Source organism: Malurus melanocephalus, unplaced genomic scaffold (assembly GCF_030028575.1).
Source record: "Malurus melanocephalus ecotype Western Australia unplaced genomic scaffold, MMel_1.1 scaffold_208, whole genome shotgun sequence".
Classification (NCBI taxonomy): Eukaryota; Metazoa; Chordata; class Aves; order Passeriformes; family Maluridae; genus Malurus; species Malurus melanocephalus.
In genome coordinates this window covers 1,112,874-1,132,801 of record NW_026623440.1, presented here as the reverse complement: position 1 = coordinate 1,132,801, position 19,928 = coordinate 1,112,874, and the positions used below count along the sequence as shown (strand labels likewise).

Sequence of the window (19,928 nt, the reverse complement as noted above, 5' to 3'; positions counted from 1 at the left end):
CCCTTTCCGTCCTTCCTTCCTTTCTGCCTTCCTTCCTTTTCCTTCTCTCTCTTCCTTCCTTCTCTGTCCTCCCTTCCTGCTCGGGGCGCGCATTCGACACCAGCTCGGTGCTGTCCCCCAGGCCGCCGTTTGGACACGGCCCCGCGCCGCCCCCGGTGCTCGGAGCCGCGCACAGCCRGAGCTGCGGCCGCGGGGGTCGCGGCGGGGGCGGAGCAGCCCCGGCCGTTCGCCCCGGAGCCCCGGAGAGGTAACGAGCGGCCGCAGGGTGTGCGCGGGCTCGGGGCTGAGCAGGGCCCGCCGGGCAGCGCCGCCCGCCCGCCGCGGCCCCCCCGAGCCGCCGCCGCCGGTGCCGGTGGGGCGGGGGCCGCTCCCGGTGCTTCCGCCGGCCGCGCTTCCGGGCGGTCAGGTGACGGGGCCCGGCGGAGCGGCGGCTCGGCGCGGGCGCTGCGGGGAGCCCGGAGCCGCCGGTGAGCAGGGCAGGGCCGGGCCGGGCCGGGCCGGGCGGGGGGTGGCGGGGAGCGGGGCCGGGCGGCGGCTCCGGGGCACAGCCGAGCCCAGCAGGGCCGTGCCGGGCGCGGGGAGGCCGGAGCCGCCTGTGCCCGCTCCAGATGAGCGGGGCGGGGGCGCCGTGGGGTGGGATCCCCGGCCTCGCCCGGTGCCYCCGGAGCTGCAGCCGCGGCCCGGCGTTGCTGGCCGGGTTTTTCCCCGTCCTGGGGCCGCTGTTCCCGGTGTGGCGCTGTGCGGGGCCCGAGCCGCTGCCRGGAGCGGCGCTTCTGTCGCTACAGATGGGTCTGGCTCTGAGTATGTCGCGAGGCGTCAGCTGTTGGTACTTGACATATTTTGAGAATTTCTTATATATTAAGAATCTCTTATGACTTCTTAAATCCCGCCTGTTGTATATAATAACAGTGGTATTTGATATTTCACGTTTTGCTGCTAACCTGGTTAGCCAGGTACGTCTGTCTCACACGGCACTGCAGACAGGAAAACGCTCGGGCAGCATTACCCAACTGGTTATAGCAGTTCTCTTTGTTGGTTTTGGTTTGTTTTTTTTTTTTTCCCTTTGGACTTTGTGAGGTAAGAGGATAAAATCTTTGTTGACAGATTTTTCTTGGAGTCTACATTAAACCTTTATGGAATGGATAAAAAGAAGGCAATTACTTTAATCACCTGGGGTTTTTTATTGTTTGCATTTGCGAGGTACATGGGCTCTTTTAGTGTGCCCAAAACAGCCCTTCAGCTGGGCCTTTACCCTGGAAGCACTGACTGTAACACAGATGTGCATTGCAGAATCCCAATTAATGAAACGAGGCCAAGCAAGGGCACGTTGGGCTGCAAGGCAAATGGCTGGTTTTGCAAGAGCAAGTGATCACATGAATTCGTGTTTTGGGGCCACTCTACCGTAATACTAAAAAGCAGGTGCCCAGTGCTGCACAGCMTTTTCACATCACAGGAAGTGAAAAGATGAACTCGAGAAATGTTTTCAAGGAGTTAAAATGTAACATGTTTGGTGGAATAGAAAGAGTAAAAATGTAGTAAGAGATAATTATGTATTTAATGATTAACAGCAGGACAGTCATGTGTTTGCTAAGAACATCTRAAGTGACTGTCCAGAAGTCAGTGCACCTTCTTCCAGGCACTGTCAGCAATTTCCAGCTAAGGTTAMCTGGTTGTTGTACTTGAAGCCCAGGCAGTTGTAATATGTTAAGYATCAGATTTTTGTTAAACTTATGAGTGGGCATATTTATATAAACTTTGAGTACTACTCTCTCAGTAGTTTTAGATTTAGATAGGATTACCAATGTTAATTCCTTTTATAAAATTCATTAAGTATCAGAAAATGACACTGCCATTTTACTGATAAGAAAATAACCTGACAAGTTTTCTTTTTTATTTAAACTGCAAAAGGTTCAGGARCTAAATTAGAACTTGTTTCATAAACAAACTAGATTTGGATTATTTCAATTTCAGTAATCTTAGCTAAAGTAAGTTTCATTAGGAAAGAAATATGAAAAAGTATCTTTCCAATGGAGTTTATATCCAACAATGCTGTTTTTTTATTTCATTGTTACAGCAAAGAGGAGTAAACTTTGAGTTTTGTTAATAAACTAGCCAGACTCCTATATCCTCATCAGAATTTCTTCTCATTGCTCATGATAGAAGATTAAATACTTGAGATATCCTAATGTTGTCATGCTGTGAACATGTATTCCAGAACTGTTTTGTATAGGTGACATTAACTTCTAATTTATATTCCCTCTCTGCCTTTCCCAGATTGAATTAATGTTCACCTGCTCTTTCCAGCAGATTTTTTCTGTGTACTTTAACTTATGGAGAAAACTCCTCTAATCTGTTTTAAAGTGTTTTTCCCGTGTTTTTAGGGTTGGGCCAGTGTACTTTGGCAAATGCAGTCATAGTCCTTAGCTGAGTTCAGAAATGTGATCTTTGACAGTAGCTACTCAGCTTGTGCTTTCCTGGTGTGCAGTTGCCCCCAGTAGATTTACAGATGAAGGTTTTTTAAATATTTGAGGAAATTTGTTTCTTACTGGCTGTTAGTGAGATCTGCACCCAGCACATGGACATTCCCAGTCCCCTGYACTTATTTCTGTGGTGTTCCTCCTCTGCTCTCTGCTGTCACGACACGTTTGGGTCCTCTCAGAGTTCACCCTCTCATGCAGCTCCACTTCCATTCTTCACACTCCACCACACTTCTGTATTTATTTATAAGGAAGCCTGCTAGCAAATGAGTTTCTTGTTTCTTAACCGTTCATCTGCTGCCATTCTTCAATCTTGGATGCAGTAAATGTCAGTCATTTTCAGAACAAGCTGTTGGGATAACATAGAGATCATGATGTAAAGGAAATAAACAGCCAATCTAGATGGCTTTTATGAAACAAAGATTGTGTTTTCCTGTAAATATGTAGAGATAAAAGAAGTAAGAAAAAGACAAGATCTCTGAATGCCTGCWGTTAGGTATCAGCTGATTTTCGTATCCTTTCACTTGTTTTGTTTGCTGCTCATCATGCCTCCAGGGCTGATTTGGAGACCTGATCTAAAGGGCAAGGATGTAGCAAACCTCACTGGCATCTCTCAAATGTGTTTACTTAACCCCARAAGTCACGTTTTGTCCCAGTGTGCTCACAGTCTTCCTCCTGAACTCTTAAAGCAAAATGAAAATGGGGTTGGTTTGGCCTGTTGTGTTGGTTGTTGATTTTTTTAGTTTGTGATTTGCTTATGTTTTATTGGGGTTTTTTCTTTAGAGACTTTTGTCTCAGAGTTTAAGTAGTTTGAGTGACTGTTCAAYAATTTTGAGCTCATTCTGCACTCAGAACCAGTTCCATTTGCAGTTGAATTCCTACTTTAGGATTCACAKTACATTCACAAGCAACACAATATATGATTATCAAATGTAAATTTAGCCATTTAAAACTGTTTCATGTTTGCTTCTTTGTACATGTGCAGATGTGCAGAGCCCAGCAGCACTTTTTACAGACCCAGTTTTGCTAAATGGTATTCCAGGGACAACACCAAATGTTAGAGAAGGCTTTTCACAATAAGAGTTATTATTTTTACTGTAATGTTTTGATATATTTTTAGTATTTTAAATCCAAATAGGTCACTGGGCCCCATCAGYCAATGGACATATACTTAGGTCATTCCTTAATCTATACTGGGCATCCTCTCCTTTCTCTAGGAGAGGAGGTTCAGTGCCTGTTGCATTACAGGGGTCATTTTAATCTTTTTCTGTCTCAGCCATCTTTATTCGATTTCATTATTGATATTTATCTGGATTTCTCTATCATCCCTCTTCATAATGTTTTATTTATTTATTGTAGTTACTAAAACCTGAGGGYTTTTTAAAGTGAGCTTTTGTGGAGATACRGATTTATCTTTTTGACAAGTCTCCAGATTAATTTTGTTAAATATATGGAATTTAATTTGGAAAAAGGGCCTTTTTTCCACATTGGTATTAGGGACACAGWATTTATTTATTTGCCTCATGTACACATCCTTTCCTTGTGATATGTGTCATGGTATGAGCCAGATGTTTCTTGTAACCATTCCATAAAGGGATGCTGTATTGTGTGTTGAATTCCTTAATTTTAAGGAGGTTTTCTCAGTTTTTATATTAATATGTATAGGTGCAAGYTGATAAGTTTTCTCTTAAACTACTGAGCAAGACAGGCTGGAGATTGTGGTAGTAAGGATGTGTGAAAAATCCAAGTGTCTTTGGCATATAGTTTGTGGGTTGGCAGCATTTCCATCTGCCTTGATGTAACACGAATTTTAATTTTGTACAATGAGCTTAGTGTAAATGGAGTCATGGTGTGAAATGCTGRGAGTCAGCACTGCTGAAAGCAGCGTATGTTGAAGTGCAGCATCTGTGAATACAAATCTGCCCTTCTGGGACACTGTACAAAATGATGTAACTGAGTGAAAAAGCTCTGCAGAAATAGATTTCACCTGCTGTAACTGAGTCCTTGCTGTGGCAGTTCACAAGGTTTGTGTGAGATGCTTTCCTGACTGTGCAGTGGGATTGTATTGTATAAAAAAGCTGTTGGCAATAACAGCTGGAGATCCTGAGGCTTTACTTTGCTGTCCTGCACCTGGCTGCAGCCTCTACAAAGAGGCAAAACTAAGGAAAGCTTTTAGTGCTTGGGGGGTAAGTTTGCAAAGAAATTATCTTCTGAAAAATTCAGTTTGTCCTTTAAAAATGCTTCACTGTTTGTACTCTTGCTAAAAGTTCACCTGTTGGTTTCTCACAGCCTTATCTAAGTATTTATGTTCTTGCAGCATCAACATGATGTAAGAATTTCATGAGAAGCACAGTGGAATATTTTATACTTTTTTGTTTTAGTGAATTRATTTCTGTAGCTACTGAAACRCTTAGTTCCTGAATTAAAAATCTTTCACTGGTAAAAGTGTTTCTAGAAATGTAAATGCCTTGTGCTGAGTCTCATGTGGAATTTACCTATCAAGGAATTACACTGTAGAGGTTGTTGCTACTGGAATAAAATAAATGCTCTTCTTTGGTAAACATGATTATGTTAATGAGAGGTGAAAGCAYGGAAATAAAATTAAAGCACATTAAGGTTAATTTTTTAATACTTCTGCATTACTGCYTTACTAGTAGATCAGAAATGTTTCATAGTTTGAATGTACCAGGAATGTTTGATGGTCGATGTACTGCTCAGGAGACAACTGAAGTTGTTAGCCACCTCTGCTTGCCATTAYTGTCATTAATATTCTAAACTAATGAATGCTGAACTTAAAAGTGTTCAGGTCTGTGTTGTCAGACTGTTCAAACTGAATTATTTCCTGATTAAATTCTGCTTCAGCCTGCACTCACAGTTATAAGTTGTGTTGAATTTTGGAAGAGCATGTATRACTAGGTGAGCTCATTCTCCTTGCAGCAAATGGCATTTATGAGAAAATACAGAGGGGTTGTTTTGGCTGTGGATGCTTATCAGTAACAGTAAAATACAGGTCACACATCAGCCAGGTCATACTATGGGACTGTAAAGTAGCTTAGTTTCTAAAAAAAGATCCCTCTTGGCTACGTTAAACTAAAACCATCAACAACGGGATTCAAGAGCTTCTTAGATAAATCACTACCAGTTTGGAATGGGACCAGAATGCAATGTTACAATGCCAACAAGTTGTTTGTGTTTGTTTGTTTTTTTCCCTTTCTCACTGCCAGGATTCCAACAGGAAAATTTTCTTGACCTTGTCTGGGTAGTTCTTGAGGATGGCAAGCAAAGGATCCACRGCTTCTGCATCAACAAAGAGCTCCAGTACTGGAGGGACCAGTGGCAGCAGCAGCAGTAATGGTGCTGGGGACAGCACSAACCAGGACAACACTTTTGAATGTAACATCTGTCTAGACACTGCCAAGGATGCAGTTATCAGCTTGTGTGGGCACCTCTTCTGGTAAGTGCTGCAGCCCCACACATCAGCCACAACACCATCTATCCCATCCCATAAAAACCTGTCATGTTTGGCATTGTAGAGGAGGGACCATGGCTTTGGTTTGGAAGCTTGGCTTTGCTCCTCAGCTGTTTTTCTTTGCTTGTGTCCCAGGGAGTGGGTTTTCTGTGTCTTAAACTGCCTGTACTTCTGGGTTATTGTGTAAAAGCAAACAAGCAGCCCCACACAGACAGTTCACTGCTCATTGACACTGTTTGGTTATGGGGTTATTTGTGTTGTCTGGCCTAGCAGAGATATCTTCTTTAAGCTTAAATTCCTTTCTAACCTCTGCATACCTAAACCTGGATATGAATCTAATTTCTGGAGGCCACATTGTAGTTTTTTTCTATAAGCTTGCTCCTTTTTCCTTTGAAACCACACCAAAAAGGAAAAAAATAGGCAATAAACTTTTACATATGGGCTGTTTTTCTTTTTGCATGATATTGCACTTGTGATAGGAACTTTCTGGTTTTTGATCTGACTTGGAAATAATGTATGGCACAGATATAATACATGTGCAGCATTTCTGATGTGTATAACCTGATTTGAATATACCCTTTCCTTAAATGTTAAGAAGTTAAGGATTGACATGGCCAAATGTGGAGTGTTGGGGTTTGTTTTACACAGTGGGCTAAATCTTTAATAAAAAGAAGCCTGAAAGTGCTTTTCTTCAGTGTAAATGTACATAGCATCTGAAAATCCAGATTTTTATTTGAAGAGATGGAAAATCACTGGCTGAGGGCGTGTTAAGATAAAATAAGATTAAATTATTGCACAAAAGGATTTGGAAGAATAGAACCTTAAAAATAGCATGTGTCTTATCTGAGTGGTGTTCTTGAAACCATTTTGAAAGCAAATGGCTGTTAAGCAGTTTTATCTTGGAGCTTGCTTGTTTGTTTTTGACCTTTTTTTAATTTGCCATATTAATTTAATCTGTATAATGGGAATTTCTCTGCCCTGAGGAACCGAGTCTGATCCCAATAGCTGACCCTGCTCTGAGCATCAGGTTGGACTAGAGACTACCTGAGRTACCATCCAKYCTGAGTTAYTCCATAATTCTGTGAATGTGGCTRAAGTTTCAGATCAATCTTCTAAGATCCCAAAGTCTCTTTACTGACATCTTGCTCATTTGCATCTTGGTTCAGGGATATCTTGTCATGGTATCAGAAGAGAAAATTTGTACAATAAACCCTAAGATTAATGCAATCTCTGGACCCTTGGCACGGATGAGGACCCAGGAATGGGAGATGCACAGAACCACATCAGCAATTTAGATTGTGTAACCTGAAAAAAACCCAGTGGAGATCAGTCTTGGGCYGTGCTTTCAAAAATTATTTTAATGGGTGGCTACAGAACTGGCCCAGCTGCATTCCAGGATTCTGTTGTCACAAAGCTGTGCTATCCCTGTACATTGCACATTTGTCATATCCAGTTCAGGAACTAATTCTATTTTCCTCTCTTTTTCTGCTCTGTGAACAAATTGTCCTGGGAATGCTCACAGTTGGCCTTGTTTACACCAGGTAAGACAGGTTTTCTTTTATTTTGTCTTTCATCAGCTCCTGTTACTCAATAAAACCCTTGGTTCTCTGGAGTATCSCCCTCTCTTCAAAGGTGCTTTTCTCTCCAGGGCAATCATAACATGTTCATGCAGCTTCATGTGCAACACCTTGCAAACTGCTCTTTGAGCAACAAGAAAACTTAGATTCTGTTCCACTTGCCTCCCACATYTGAGTGTCTTAAGCCCTGAGTAATTCCAGTTTTGGTGCAATTGCTGTTGGAGCTTGCAGGGGTTGAGTTTGCAGGTTTAAGTGCTGAGTGYACTTCTCTTACCATTATAGAAAAGGTGGATGACAGGAGGGTATCTGTACAGCTCTGGCCCTCTGCAGGACTGCTGGTATTCTTTATTTCTGATTTTCCTCCAGTGCAGATCTGAATGTGTACACATCAGCAAGTGGATCCTACCAGAACAACAGCCAAAGTGCCAACTCCATTTTGGGGAGTACTTGGCACTTACTAAAACGTTTTGCTCTARACTTTTGTGAGAAATTGCTGAAGTCTTTCTGCCTGGCTGCAAATGATTTTCATAGTTGTTTTCATGGTGTTTTACTAGTTTTCTTAAATTTTCCTTTGTTTCAGTGGCTAGAGACCAGGCCAAACAGACAAGTGTGTCCTGTATGCAAAGCAGGAATCAGTCGAGATAAAGTTATTCCTCTGTATGGAAGAGGCAGCACTGGGCAGCAGGACCCCAGGTAAGAAACCTAAATGCAACTATTTTTGTTTGAAAATTAAAGATGAAATTTTAGGGCTGTAAGAATAAACTGTTGAAATGCTGGATTCACAATTCTAAATACTTTGTGACAAGATGTAGAACTGACATTTCTATCAAATATTTCTGGCTTTTTCGGGGGCCTGGGTTTGCACACATTATTTCTTGTTCAAGTGGCAATTAATTCTAATTTGAATCGAGTGCTAATTATCACTTACAAGTGGCAGGTTGCAATGATTGTTATCTCACTGGAGAAGCTTAAATTAAATGTTCATGTCCTCAGTTTTTAACCTTAGCAGTGGGTATTTGTTACTCAAAAGCTCAGCATTAATTCAGTGATGTGCTGCTGAAGGTCCAAAGCTGTGTGGCTGACTCTCTCACACGCTGCTCCAGCTCTGCTGGATGGCCCCAGGACTCTGTGTTTTGTGGTTGTTCTGCCTTATTAGCCAGTTAATGCAGATATTGTTGTCACATGTCYTTGCACTTGAGCTAACTTCACAACTTCCTGCAGAGAGAAAACTCCACCACGACCCCAAGGACAGAGACCTGAACCAGAGAACAGAGGGGTAAGTGAAGAAACAAGTTCAAGTGGTTTGGTTGTTTTTATTGATGGTGGTATTTATTCATCCTGGAGGGCATAATGTGTGTGAGAGATCCTGCACRAGGATCCTGCAGCTCAGCTTACACATCCTGCTCTTCCCCAGTTGGTTGCTCATGAATCATTGATAGCTGTGGTGTGGCACAGAGCTCCATTCCTGTGGTGCTCCTYAGCATCCCAAAGAACAGACCAACTTGGCTCATGCTTCATGAACACAGCCCAGTGTGCTATGACTGGAAATGCCCTTCATACTTGATTGTTCTCTGTGTTTACATACAAGGAACACTTTGCTTTGAAAATTCTTTGTGAAAGTGTATTTCTGTCAAAATATACGCGTCACTGAAATATGTAATCCATGTATGAACTTAGATTTTTGGCACTGACAGCCACTTTTCTGATTTCTATGGGATGTTACTGCACCATGGCATTCCAAGCAAGAGAAGGTCAATATCGATTGTGTTAATTTGAAGAGGGATCTGTGGTTTTGTTGAGGAGATTACATAGGGTGAACATAAACAGCAGCTGGCACAGATGGAGCAGACAGGGAGTGGGCGTAGGACAGACCGCAGTGTTCCTCAGCACGGTGACAGCAGCATGACCTGATGGAACAATGGCACATTTCCATGGAACTCAGCCTGTGCTCCTTGGAGAGGATTGTCTCCCTTGTGCCTCCAGCAAACAACTCTGCTGTCTGTGATTAAGGTGCATTTCTGTATTGAATACATTGGGAGCTCAGCTGTTCTCTTCCACTAGGGCATTGCTGCTGTATTAAATCAGCTCCTGTACCTTGTTTGAACCTTTCAGCTGTAAGTCASAGGGATGTGGAATGAAGGCAGAGCAGTTGTGATGCTGCTTCCCTGATACCTACAGACCCTGTATCTGCTATTCAGAGTTTTGCTGTCCCTCAGAGTTAGTGGCAAAATGCTTGMGAAGAGCATAATGTAAAGATTAACTCTTCAAATCAAGGCTCCATCCAGAAATGTTTGACTTTTATTRGATGAGTAAAATCACCTTTGTCCTCCCATGGTGGGTGGTGATAAACCAGAGGTTTTAGAATTGATGTCAATGTTTCAGTTCTGAGGTGAGAGGACAGATTGCTGGATTACAGARCTGTGAGCTCTCCACAGTTCTTAGACACAACACATCCCCTTAGATTCATGCAAACAGCTCAATGCTTCTGCACAGCAGGATTCATCTCAATTCAGAAGACTTACCTTTTGACTTGATGTGGTATTTTAGTCTGGATCCTGGGTCAGTGTTATTGTTATTATTAACTTCATTTTTTCCTCCTTTTCCTTATGTCTTGCATTCCTGCCCCACCTCAATTTGAGTCCTCCTGGTAAACTTTCTTTTCAAATGCTCTATGCATCTCACTGGCAATTTATCACTTTGGTGAGTGTTTAAATGATGTGCATGTATCACAAAAATCAATTTAGATTATTTTTTAAAATACCTTTCTTACATGGCTAATAGCCATTAACACACAATACATTGTTGAGGCATTCTAAATAGACTTGGTTGTGGTTTTTTTGATACATTAGCAGATAGCTACTGCTGTAAGTCCAGAAAGGTTACAGAAACACTTTTGTTAATTTGTTGCCCTSAGGCAAGAACTGAAGTTGCTAGTTTTCATTTTCTCAAACCTTTTGGTTGCTTGGACAAATTTGCTACTGTTTTAAACCCTGGAGAGCTAAGGGAATATTTACAGAGGTGTGTCAGACTGAAAATTTCCAGACAGCATGACCCTCTTTCAGCCCTAGAAAAAACAGTGAGAGGGAATGTCTGCACTTCACAAAATACTCTGAAATAGGTTTTAAATGATTGGTACCTTTTTTTTGTCTTCTGTTCTTTGTTCCCCACAGGGATTCCAGGGCTTTGGGTTTGGYGATGGTGGCTTCCAGATGTCATTTGGAATTGGGGCATTTCCCTTTGGTATATTTGCAACAGCCTTCAACATAAATGATGGGCGACCTCCCCCAGGTACTACRGATCCTTCTCCTGTCCTGTCACAAACAGACATTTTGCAAACTTGGAAACAAATAACCTGCTAAATGACAAAATCTTCTGAACAGTAACTAGTGTTGTCAATAGAAACACATAATGAGGGCAAACACTCAGTGAGAACATGGTCTGGGGCTGACAYATTTTGTACACAGGCTTGTAAAAARCCCGCAAGTTTGTCACTTCCATATAATTTGCTGAAAGCCCTCCTGGGAGAACAGTGACTCAGGAGARGAACAGTAGCACTGAAGGCTTCTCTCCTTTAATTCAGATGTCTCCTCTGGTACACCAGCAAACTCCTTCTAAAAAAATGAGAAAAAATGGACTGGAGTTTCTAATAATAAAAAAACGAGTCATTAGGGGTGTATCAAGGAGACCCAGATTTTAAAAACAGCAGGAAAGTACCATTTCCTGAAAGWTGAGAAGGAAAAATTTAAACTGGTGCTCTGTACCACAAAAAAATGAATGCAAAGATTGTTCATTTTTCAGAAATTTATCCCTGAGATAGACATCTATATTCCAGTGAAATTACTTTACGTTTTTGATTAACAAAAAACAGTTGGGCTACTCTAAGTGGTGACCTTGCTCTCTAAGAATTAAGTAATCCCTAGAGAACCTCCTCCCCATCTTCACTGCAGACAAWCTCAATCTGTTTTGAACAAGAACACCAACTGCCCAGGGTTTTGTAGACTTTCTCTGTGAAAGGTTATAACTGGCAAATCTTCCAGTGTGTCATATGGCACAGGAATTATGTGGAACAAACTCATTCTTCATGTCACACCAGTGTTGCCATGGTCCTGTGCTCTCCTTGGGTCAAATTACTTCCCTATTAACTATAGTTCAGTGTCCCCTGAAGATCTGGTGGGAGGTGGGACTGAGCTGAGTAGTCCTTTGTTCTGACAAGTACAAAGCCTGTGCAGCTGACCAAGGCTGAGGATAGGAAATAGTAACCTTCTCACCAAGCATATTCTTAGCATATTCTTTCAAGTTATGAATATACTATATTCAAAATATACATGATCCCAGAGAAAAGGAAGGAACTGAACTGTTATTTTTTTTTACTTCCTGTTTTCCAGCTGTTCCAGGGACTCCTCAATATGTGGATGAGCAGTTCCTTTCCCGCCTCTTCCTGTTTGTGGCACTGGTGATAATGTTCTGGCTGTTGATTGCATAAGTCTTTTCCATTATTCTATATATTCATGACCAACAAGGCCACTGAAACAGTTACAAACTGCATCCCCATCCCATTTTAAACCTCTTGGTGTCTGGTTCCATAGCGAACTATGGGCTTCAGGAATTGGTGGTACCACAGCACAATGAGGAATCTCACATTTTGCACCAGAGTTGGAAATTAAACATTGGTTAAAAAGTGTATTTCAGCTCAGATATCTTGTACAACAGGTTTCTGCCACAAACCACAGGCCTAGCATTGAGCTGTGCTCCAAAAGGGAGTGCTGCTTTGAAATCCTGTGCCAATCAGTGACACAAGGGTGTCAGGTCTGTGGGACAGACAGTTATCCCAAGGTAGACTGGGCAGGTAAGGAAACTTCTCCAGTGTGACCAGTATCTCCTGCTTTGCAACCACAATGGATCTGCCAGAGCTGCAGATGTTATTTAATATCTCCATCAACATCTGACCTCCAGGAAATCATCTGCAGCACTGCTGAGACTTTCTGGGGCACAGCACGTGATGCAAACGGAACCAGCTCTGGAGACTGGTTTCTTTTCCTGCTGTTTTTTCCCAGCGTGATGGAAAACCCTTCCTGATGGTTCTGATGGCTGTTGGAAGAAGGGATACAAATTTATGCTGCAATTTTTTTTAAGCCTGAGCATGCTGGAGCCAGACACTGGAAGATTCTCTGGCTGTGGAGCCAGRTGGGGCTGCTGGAGCCAGCCCAGTTCCTCCCTGACAGTGTTGTCTTCCCGGGCTCTGTGGCTGCACTGGTGGATAATCCCCTCCCAACCTCGTCACTGTAGCGACAGTTATCCTTCCCGAGCCTTTGAGACTTTCTACACAAGGTCATGTACTCCAAATAAAATCCTATTACAGATCTGAGATCAGCTTGTTTGGGGAGAGAAACAAAAGGCATCTTTACGTGAGTTTTGAGGTTAAACTTGTCATACTGTAAAATTACACAGGAGGAGAAATGAGATCCTGCCTTTGCCAGCACATGCCCAGTAGGGAATATTTGGAAGACCTTCTCTCTGCAGGTGCACACAGACCTTCTGCAATGCCACAGCAGAACAGCTACAGCAAGAGTCTCTGCAGTATCTACCAAAGATTTTAATTTGAAGTGCTGGAGGAGACCACAACCATTAATGTGCTGAGGGGATATTTCAGAAGGTGAGCACTCTGTAGCCGCTTTGGAATCCTGTTGGGTATTCAGCTTTAAAGAGTACTCCTGAKGTATTTGTGTAGATTCCTTCGAAACAGATACAAGAGATTCCCTAGCAAGATGAACAGTTCATATTTCTCTGACCAGGCAATTCCATTTTTTTTCTCTTACTGTTTTTAGATTATTTTGATTCAGGATGCTTGTAGTCATAATGATTTCCTGCAAGATGAATGTTGTGACTTCCCTGGMAGTAGACAGAATACTGACAAACAAATCAATTAATAGAAACTTTGTTTCAATAGCTTGGGGTTTTCTAGTGTATGGAAGAGTTTCCTGGGCAGGACACCTTTAATTAATTGTTGTAGAAATTTATTTATGTAATTATAAACTGTTTGCTTTTAGTGTCAAGACAGAGGATGAYTGAAGTTTAACTTGCCTACCTCCAAAATTCCATCTGGCAAGTAGAATGTTGCAAAGCTTTTGCAGTGTTTTGTCACGTCAGATTTACACCTGACTCGATGGTAATCTGACAGAATAWTTTGCTCAACTATTTATAGTTGAGGTGGTGCTTCAGCTTTTTTTGTGCAACACTTAGAAGCTGAACTTCGGCATAGGGTTCTTCTCAGTGCTGAACTTGGTAATTGGGGCCCTTCCTGGAGAAAGGCTGTTTCTGTTTGGTTGTCCTGCAATGTCGCAGCTTTGGGTTCCTCTCCTGCGTAGTCAGCACCACCTGCTGATGGGAAGGGAAGGTTCATGTGATGGTAAGGGATGGATTCCTTCTCCTCTTTGTACGGAGAAACTCGATGCTGAGAGGTTATGCAGGAGGAGCARGGTATCCCTTTGAAGCCTTTATCCCATAAAGAGGATAGAGAAGTGACTGCAATAGATTCAAGAGGTATTGAAACGTATTTGCGTAATTTTAAAATACAGAATTTTAATGGATCGAGGGGACTTCCATCTAAGAGTGAGAGAGATAATGGTTTAAGASAAGGCTGCAGAAAGGTGATCGAGAGCTCTTATTTTCCGGCAATTCAAGGATGAAATGGTCTAAAAGTGTTAACGCTTGGTTCCCCCTTTCCCTGGTGTGCTTTTGTATGTACCCCTGCCCCGCACCCCTACCGCACACGGCCCGGACGGCTCGGTTAGTGCGTTACCGTCCCTCCTCACTAATTTTCACTGTTGTGAAAGTGATTTAGAATTAAAGAATGGTTTTACATTGAGCCGAGTGCGCCGTTCCTTTGCGCTGCGGCGGGGCCGGGAGCGCGGGGAGGGGCGGGGCCGCGGCTGCCGTGGCACGTGCGGGGCGGGGCCGCGCTGCCATTGGCTCCCGGCGCGGAAGGGGCGGGACGGCCCGTGGGGGGCAGCGCGGCGATTGGCGGGGGCGCGGGCAGGACGATGCGGATTGGTCCCCGCGCGGCGGGGGCGGGGCGCGGTGCCGGGAGGCGGGCCCAGGTGCGGCGGGACCCGCTGGCGTCGGGCGGGCGCGGCGGCGGGCGCGGGATGGAGGCGCTGCCAGGTGAGCTCGGGCCGGGCGGGCCGCGCCTTGGCGGGAGGGGCCGCCCTCCGCCACCCTGGGGCGGGCACGCGTACGTGAGGCCGCGGCTCCCGTCCCGTCCCGTCCCGTTAAGCGGCCGCCGGTGCATCAGCGGTGGCGCGGCGCGGCCCCTGCCGGGCTCGACGGAGCCGCTGCCTTCTGAGCCCACGCCCCGGCCGGACGTCAGTCCATGGCCGGGAGCGGTGTGCAGCCGGGCCGCGGCTCCCTCCAGCGGGTAGCCCCGCCGGTTGGAGGCCACACGCGCGGCCCGGGGCATTCTCGAGGGTCCCCTTGGCCCCGGTGCCRCGAGATCGCAGGACGGCGATGGGAGATGCGGATCGTCCCGCACCGAGGGGCCGCGGCCGGCACGGGGTCCCGCAGCGCAGGCTGCCCGCGGGGCCCGCCGCTCCCACTCACCCCGGCCCCGCTGTCGTGCTCGAGGTCCCGCGGTGCCCCCGAGGTTCGGCCGGTGCCCGCCGGGGGCCACCGTGGCTGCTCCTCGCTGGCCGCCTCTGACACATTCCTCCCATCCTSGGGGATTCGACAGACCTGTTAAATGGGTTATGTCCGCTTGCCTTCCCTTCGCACTGTTTCCTGCTCTGTTTTGTTCATTTCCGTCGTTTCTCCTGGATACCGAAACAATTCCAGTCGGATTTAGGACTGTTCGTTTCTGTTCGTGGGCTTATCAGCCTTCCTGGGGACACTWAAACTGGTGTAGCACTACAACTGAGAGTAGGTGACTGCTTCGTGGAGTTGACAAGCTGATGGGTCAAGTTCTGTACGATGGTTGGCAAGGAATATGTTGCTTTTAGTTAGCTGTGGCATAGTCGTTAGTCTTTAAATGTCTTTAATAGGATCCACAGACCATTTTGACACGTGTGTCTTGTGCTGGTGACAATGAATGGGAGGGGATGGAAGTGCAGAATGTTTGGTTTGCAGTGTTTTTGGCCTGCAGCTATTCCATAARTTCAGCTGACTTCCAGGGCTTGCCCTTCTTGCAGAGGAGAGCATTGGCTGCCTGAGCACCSAGACACAGGCACACGTGGCTTTCACTTTTATTCCCAAGCCCATTTGGAGCACTGAAAAACCATTTGCTTTATAGAACAACACAGGTAGTGTCAGGTTTTTCCGAGGTTCTCCCAACCCTTACTCTGCWGTGCAGGTCTGAGTTCAGATGGGATTCTCTGGATTAGCAGGAGGGCACAGAGGCAGGTGCTCCAGGGGTGGAGCTGATGCACTTTGGGACTGAAGCAGCAATTTGCACCACTGAAGGAAGCCTTTGAGCCCTACAGGTTGTATGGAGACCTTTCTGGGTACGGCTGCTCTGCTGGTGACAGAGGTGCTTGTGGCTGAGCAACAAGTGGTTTTTTTCCTGAAATAGCAGTTCATGTAAAAAGTGCCAGATCTTCACCKTGGTTAATTTTAAACACTGTCGTTGACAGTGGGGTAAAAGTGCACAGAAAGCTGATGGCTTCTGTTATGTGTAACTTAAAGGAACTTAACTGTGGTATCAACTTGCCTAAGCAGCCTACCAAGTTGTAACATTCTTTGGAAAATGGAAGCCCGTGGTTTGTGGTTTTCATTCTCTAAGTGCACCTCTTTCCTTATGCAACTTTATTGCATGCAAACTGTTGGTAGCAKGAAGAAACAGGTTTGAGATCTGCTYAGGTCTGTGACCTATTCCTTGTGCCATCCTGTGCTGAACTAAGATTCTTGACTCTTTAATATGCCTGCACTGCCCTTGGGATTTTGGACAGCGTTTATCTGTGTGCCAAATGTTCTTTGTGCACAAGCTTTCATTCTGTTTTCCTAGCTTGCTTGCATCTAAGTAACCAGCTCTCTCTGGGGCTTTCTGGCAGTTCTAGCAGAAACTGTTATAGCTCTATTATRACTATTATAAGTATTTTCTGAAAGGGCAGTAAGCCAGTAGCATCACTCGCTCTCCCTAAGTCTGACAGTAGTCTGGTGTTGGCTGTACAGTCTCTATGGGAATATTCATTCAAGAGTGTAATTCCTTCCTGGTAGTCTAGTTGTTCTCTACTGAATAMAGTTTGCCTTTCCTTTCTTTCAGTTCTGGGAAATCCAGTTAATTATACAAATGAGAGCAAACGCTATGTGCTGAGTCAGTGGTGTGGGGGAAGCAGCAGTGTGGCTTCCTGGCCTAGCATGGTTTTCTGTGGGAATTGTACTAGACCAGTGTTACCTTCCTGAAATCTCTGCTCTGGCAGAGMTGTAACTGAGCTGTTTTATGTGAAAAGTCCTATTTCTTTCTTCTGCAAYGTGAAGGAGCAGATGTCATATCTGGAGAAAAAAAAATATATATAAGATGTCAGAGTTTGATTTGGGAACTCCCAGTCTGGGGTTACAGACAGCCTGTAGCCTTCCATGTGGGACAGCTTTCCTGTCAGTCACYTAATTTAAGGCTGYTCTTTATGAAGAATGTAACAATCTKTGTTTGCTCTGGTGTAAACTGGTTGCTGTTTGTCMCGTTGTTGCTGCATGCAGGTGAAGAAGTCTGGAGATGTCTGGGATGCGGGGACAGCATTGCTGCTGGGCAGCGCCTCCACAAGACTGTCAATGAAGCCTGGCACATYTCCTGTTTCAGGTAGGTAAAGCTTTAGCCTGTTGAACCCTCCTTGTGCTGCTCCACGTTGGGACGTGGTGGTGAAGTCCCCACGTGAACCAGGAATTCCTGTGGTGATCTCTGTGCCTGACCTGTTCCAAACTCTTGTTTGTGGCCGTACCTTGGGGACCACGTCCAGTCCCAACAGCAGCTGACACTGCCTGGCAGAGCGTGGCTGCGCTGACGCAAACGGGATACAGATAAAGWGCAAATAAAAGCTCTGATTTACTGCTGGTGGCAGAAGCCATGGATTGCATGTTTGCCTTCTGCAGCATTCCAAAGCAGTGCCAGGCAATTTGCACAGCCTGGTGCTTTTTCCATATGTGGTAGGTGCAAGGGTGTTATCAGGGTGCTGATAGAGAGGAGGRAAGGGAGAGAGATCTTGCCTTTTGCTTTCTCTCCTTTTTGGACTCTTAAGACAGACAAACTTATGAAATCTCTTGGATGATGTTGCTGTGAGCAAGGGCAATAAAGGATGTGTGCCATGCTTTCTCCTGGTGGAAGGCATAATGCCTCTTGTTGGTGTCCCATGAATACTCAGTCCAGTTTTCATGCTCCACAATCACATTTCTGAAGGGGCCTATATTTCTGGAGGAGTTGAGTACCTGCAGCTTCTGCTGGCTTCTGTGTTGGCTTGAATATGGAGATRCTAATGCTTTGGATTCTGTCAAAGAAAATGGGGGGAAAGGAAGCCAAAGTGTGGCTTTGGAGGAATGTTTTTGTGCCAAAATAAGCATCTATTGCCCTTGTTTAAAGAACAAAAAAAGCCTCAWCAAAATACCCCAACTTTGTTGAAGTGAGGATTGTGGTTACTGGTACATTTTACAAAAAGAAAGCAGCAGCTCATGCTGCCAAAGCAGTGCAGGCTCAGTTGACTTGGAAAATGCTGTTGCAATGACACATTAATAATTACAATTTAAGTTTGATAGCATGACAAATCCCAATATTTTTTATTTCTGTTGGTTTTAGTGTTCATGTTTAGCTGCACTGAAGCAGCTTTTCTTAATCCTGGTTTTCTTTCTCCCTGAAGTATCCTGTTGTTGAGCTTCCCTAGATGTGCCTGTAGCCAAAACCAAAGCTGTATGTTGGCAAGTCCGTCTCTCTTGCCATTGAATGTATTTCTCTTGAGGGTCTTGATTTGCAAATGCCTTGGTGCTTCTTGCTAYTGGGGCTGTTGAGGTGAGGAACAGCTGAGCTGGAAGCAAATCCTGCCTTTGGGACACTTTACAGAGAATTTGATATTACAGATTATATTGTATAATGGAGGTTTGTTTGTTGGATCTGGGCTGGTTTGTTTTATACAGTGAGGACACCGACTTTTCTTTGAGCTGTTAATAACTTGTTGCATTTGCTGATGCCCTTCTTGTGCTCTGTGCTTTTGGTGAGCTCCAGCACCCACTGAGGCTGCCATGCTCAGTGAACAGTTGGAACCTGCAGTAAAGGAAGCTGTCCTTCCCTTTTTCCTAGTTCCAGGGTAGGACTGGACATGAAAACAAGTTTCCAGTTCGCACTGTGTTCCTCCTTTTCTTCTGCTGTCCCTAAACCATGCTGAGCAGCAGTCTTGTGCCTGATATCCCAAAGCCAAACTTTAAAAAGCCTCCAAGGGTAGGAGGCTTTGGCAGTTGGTAGCTGTGAGTTCCGGCAGCTCTTGTGGAGTGTTTTTTACAGTCTTCCTGTGGATTAGCTGACTCCCTGGCCTGGCACATAATTTCTCTAATGCTGATTGGCACTGCTCCAGCCTCGTTAGCTCTGTTTATTCTTGGTCAGGCTTGGCGCTGGCAGGAGCTGACGTACATGAGCGTCTCTGAGGATTTGAGTTTTTGTCACTTCCCTCCTTCCTCAGGCTGCATRTACAGGAGCTTTGTCTCTGTAACCTGCGTTTTCTCTGCTGCGGCTTGAGGGAAGAGCAAATCCCTGTTTGTATATCTTGGATATTTTAAACCCTTCTYTGGCCAGCTGGTCCTTAGGCTTGAATTGATGGGTTGGATCTGGCTGAAGAAGTTTCTTAGATGTTTCTGTCACCGTGTCTGTTGTGAATTAACTCTGAATGTACTTTTGTGCCCCTGAGTTCTGTCGAGACAGCACACACTTTCAAAGGTCACTGCTTTGCACAGTTTGACTGGATTTGGAAATTGCATTGCACAGAACTTCAAACATTTTACCAAGAAAGGGAAAGACAGAAGTGACAAGGTGCCTCTTTTCTAGGTCTGGATCACTTTTACCTCAGGGGATTATTGGAAGAGCTTTTTTTGACCAAGAGCTTGCTGGTTTTATTGTTTTCAGTCCACCTTTTTTTCCATATTGCAAAATAGAAGATAATGCCTTCAATTATATTTTTGAATAAAGTATTATTACCAGTGTTTATTTTTGGTGGTTTGTGTTGTTTTTATTTTTCTTCAGTTAATGACAAAGGAAATTAAAGACAATCCCACTTTTTGTAGGGATAGTGCATTTTTGATTTGGAGTGGGATGGAATGAGAAGAACCAGACACAGCTGTATGGCTTTGTCTTAAGGACATGGTATTTGTTAAAATTCCAGTTTTGATTATTTGAAAACCACAAATTCAGATCAAGCCTGTAGATTACATCCAGGTAGAAAATGG

General features: G+C 44.5%; 2 protein-coding genes across 3 annotated transcripts in view; both read left to right on the top strand.

Annotated features, from left to right (window-relative positions):
- Positions 1-53: 53 nt before the first annotated feature.
- Positions 54-14,383, top strand: RNF185 (ring finger protein 185). Of its 2 annotated transcripts, none has more exons than XM_057373799.1 (7): positions 54-247; positions 5,702-5,931; positions 7,469-7,487; positions 8,104-8,216; positions 8,745-8,799; positions 10,694-10,811; positions 11,909-14,383. In XM_057373799.1, exons 2-7 carry the CDS (start codon positions 5,750-5,752, stop codon positions 12,004-12,006), a joined length of 585 nt encoding a protein of 194 aa, XP_057229782.1. In that variant the 5' UTR covers positions 54-247; positions 5,702-5,749; the 3' UTR covers positions 12,007-14,383. The 2 variants fall into 2 exon arrangements, with proteins under 2 accessions (XP_057229782.1, XP_057229781.1); XM_057373798.1 differs by lacking the exon at positions 54-247 and adding an exon at positions 385-467.
- A 234-nt stretch (positions 14,384-14,617) lies between these two features.
- The window catches only part of LIMK2 (LIM domain kinase 2), a 30,484-nt gene continuing 25,173 nt past the window's right edge, over positions 14,618-19,928 (top strand). The window contains exons 1-2 of the mRNA XM_057373800.1: positions 14,618-14,684; positions 17,208-17,307. Of these exons, the coding sequence (XP_057229783.1) occupies positions 14,669-14,684; positions 17,208-17,307 (116 nt within the window). The 5' untranslated portion in view covers positions 14,618-14,668. The remainder of the gene's footprint in view (positions 14,685-17,207; positions 17,308-19,928) is intronic.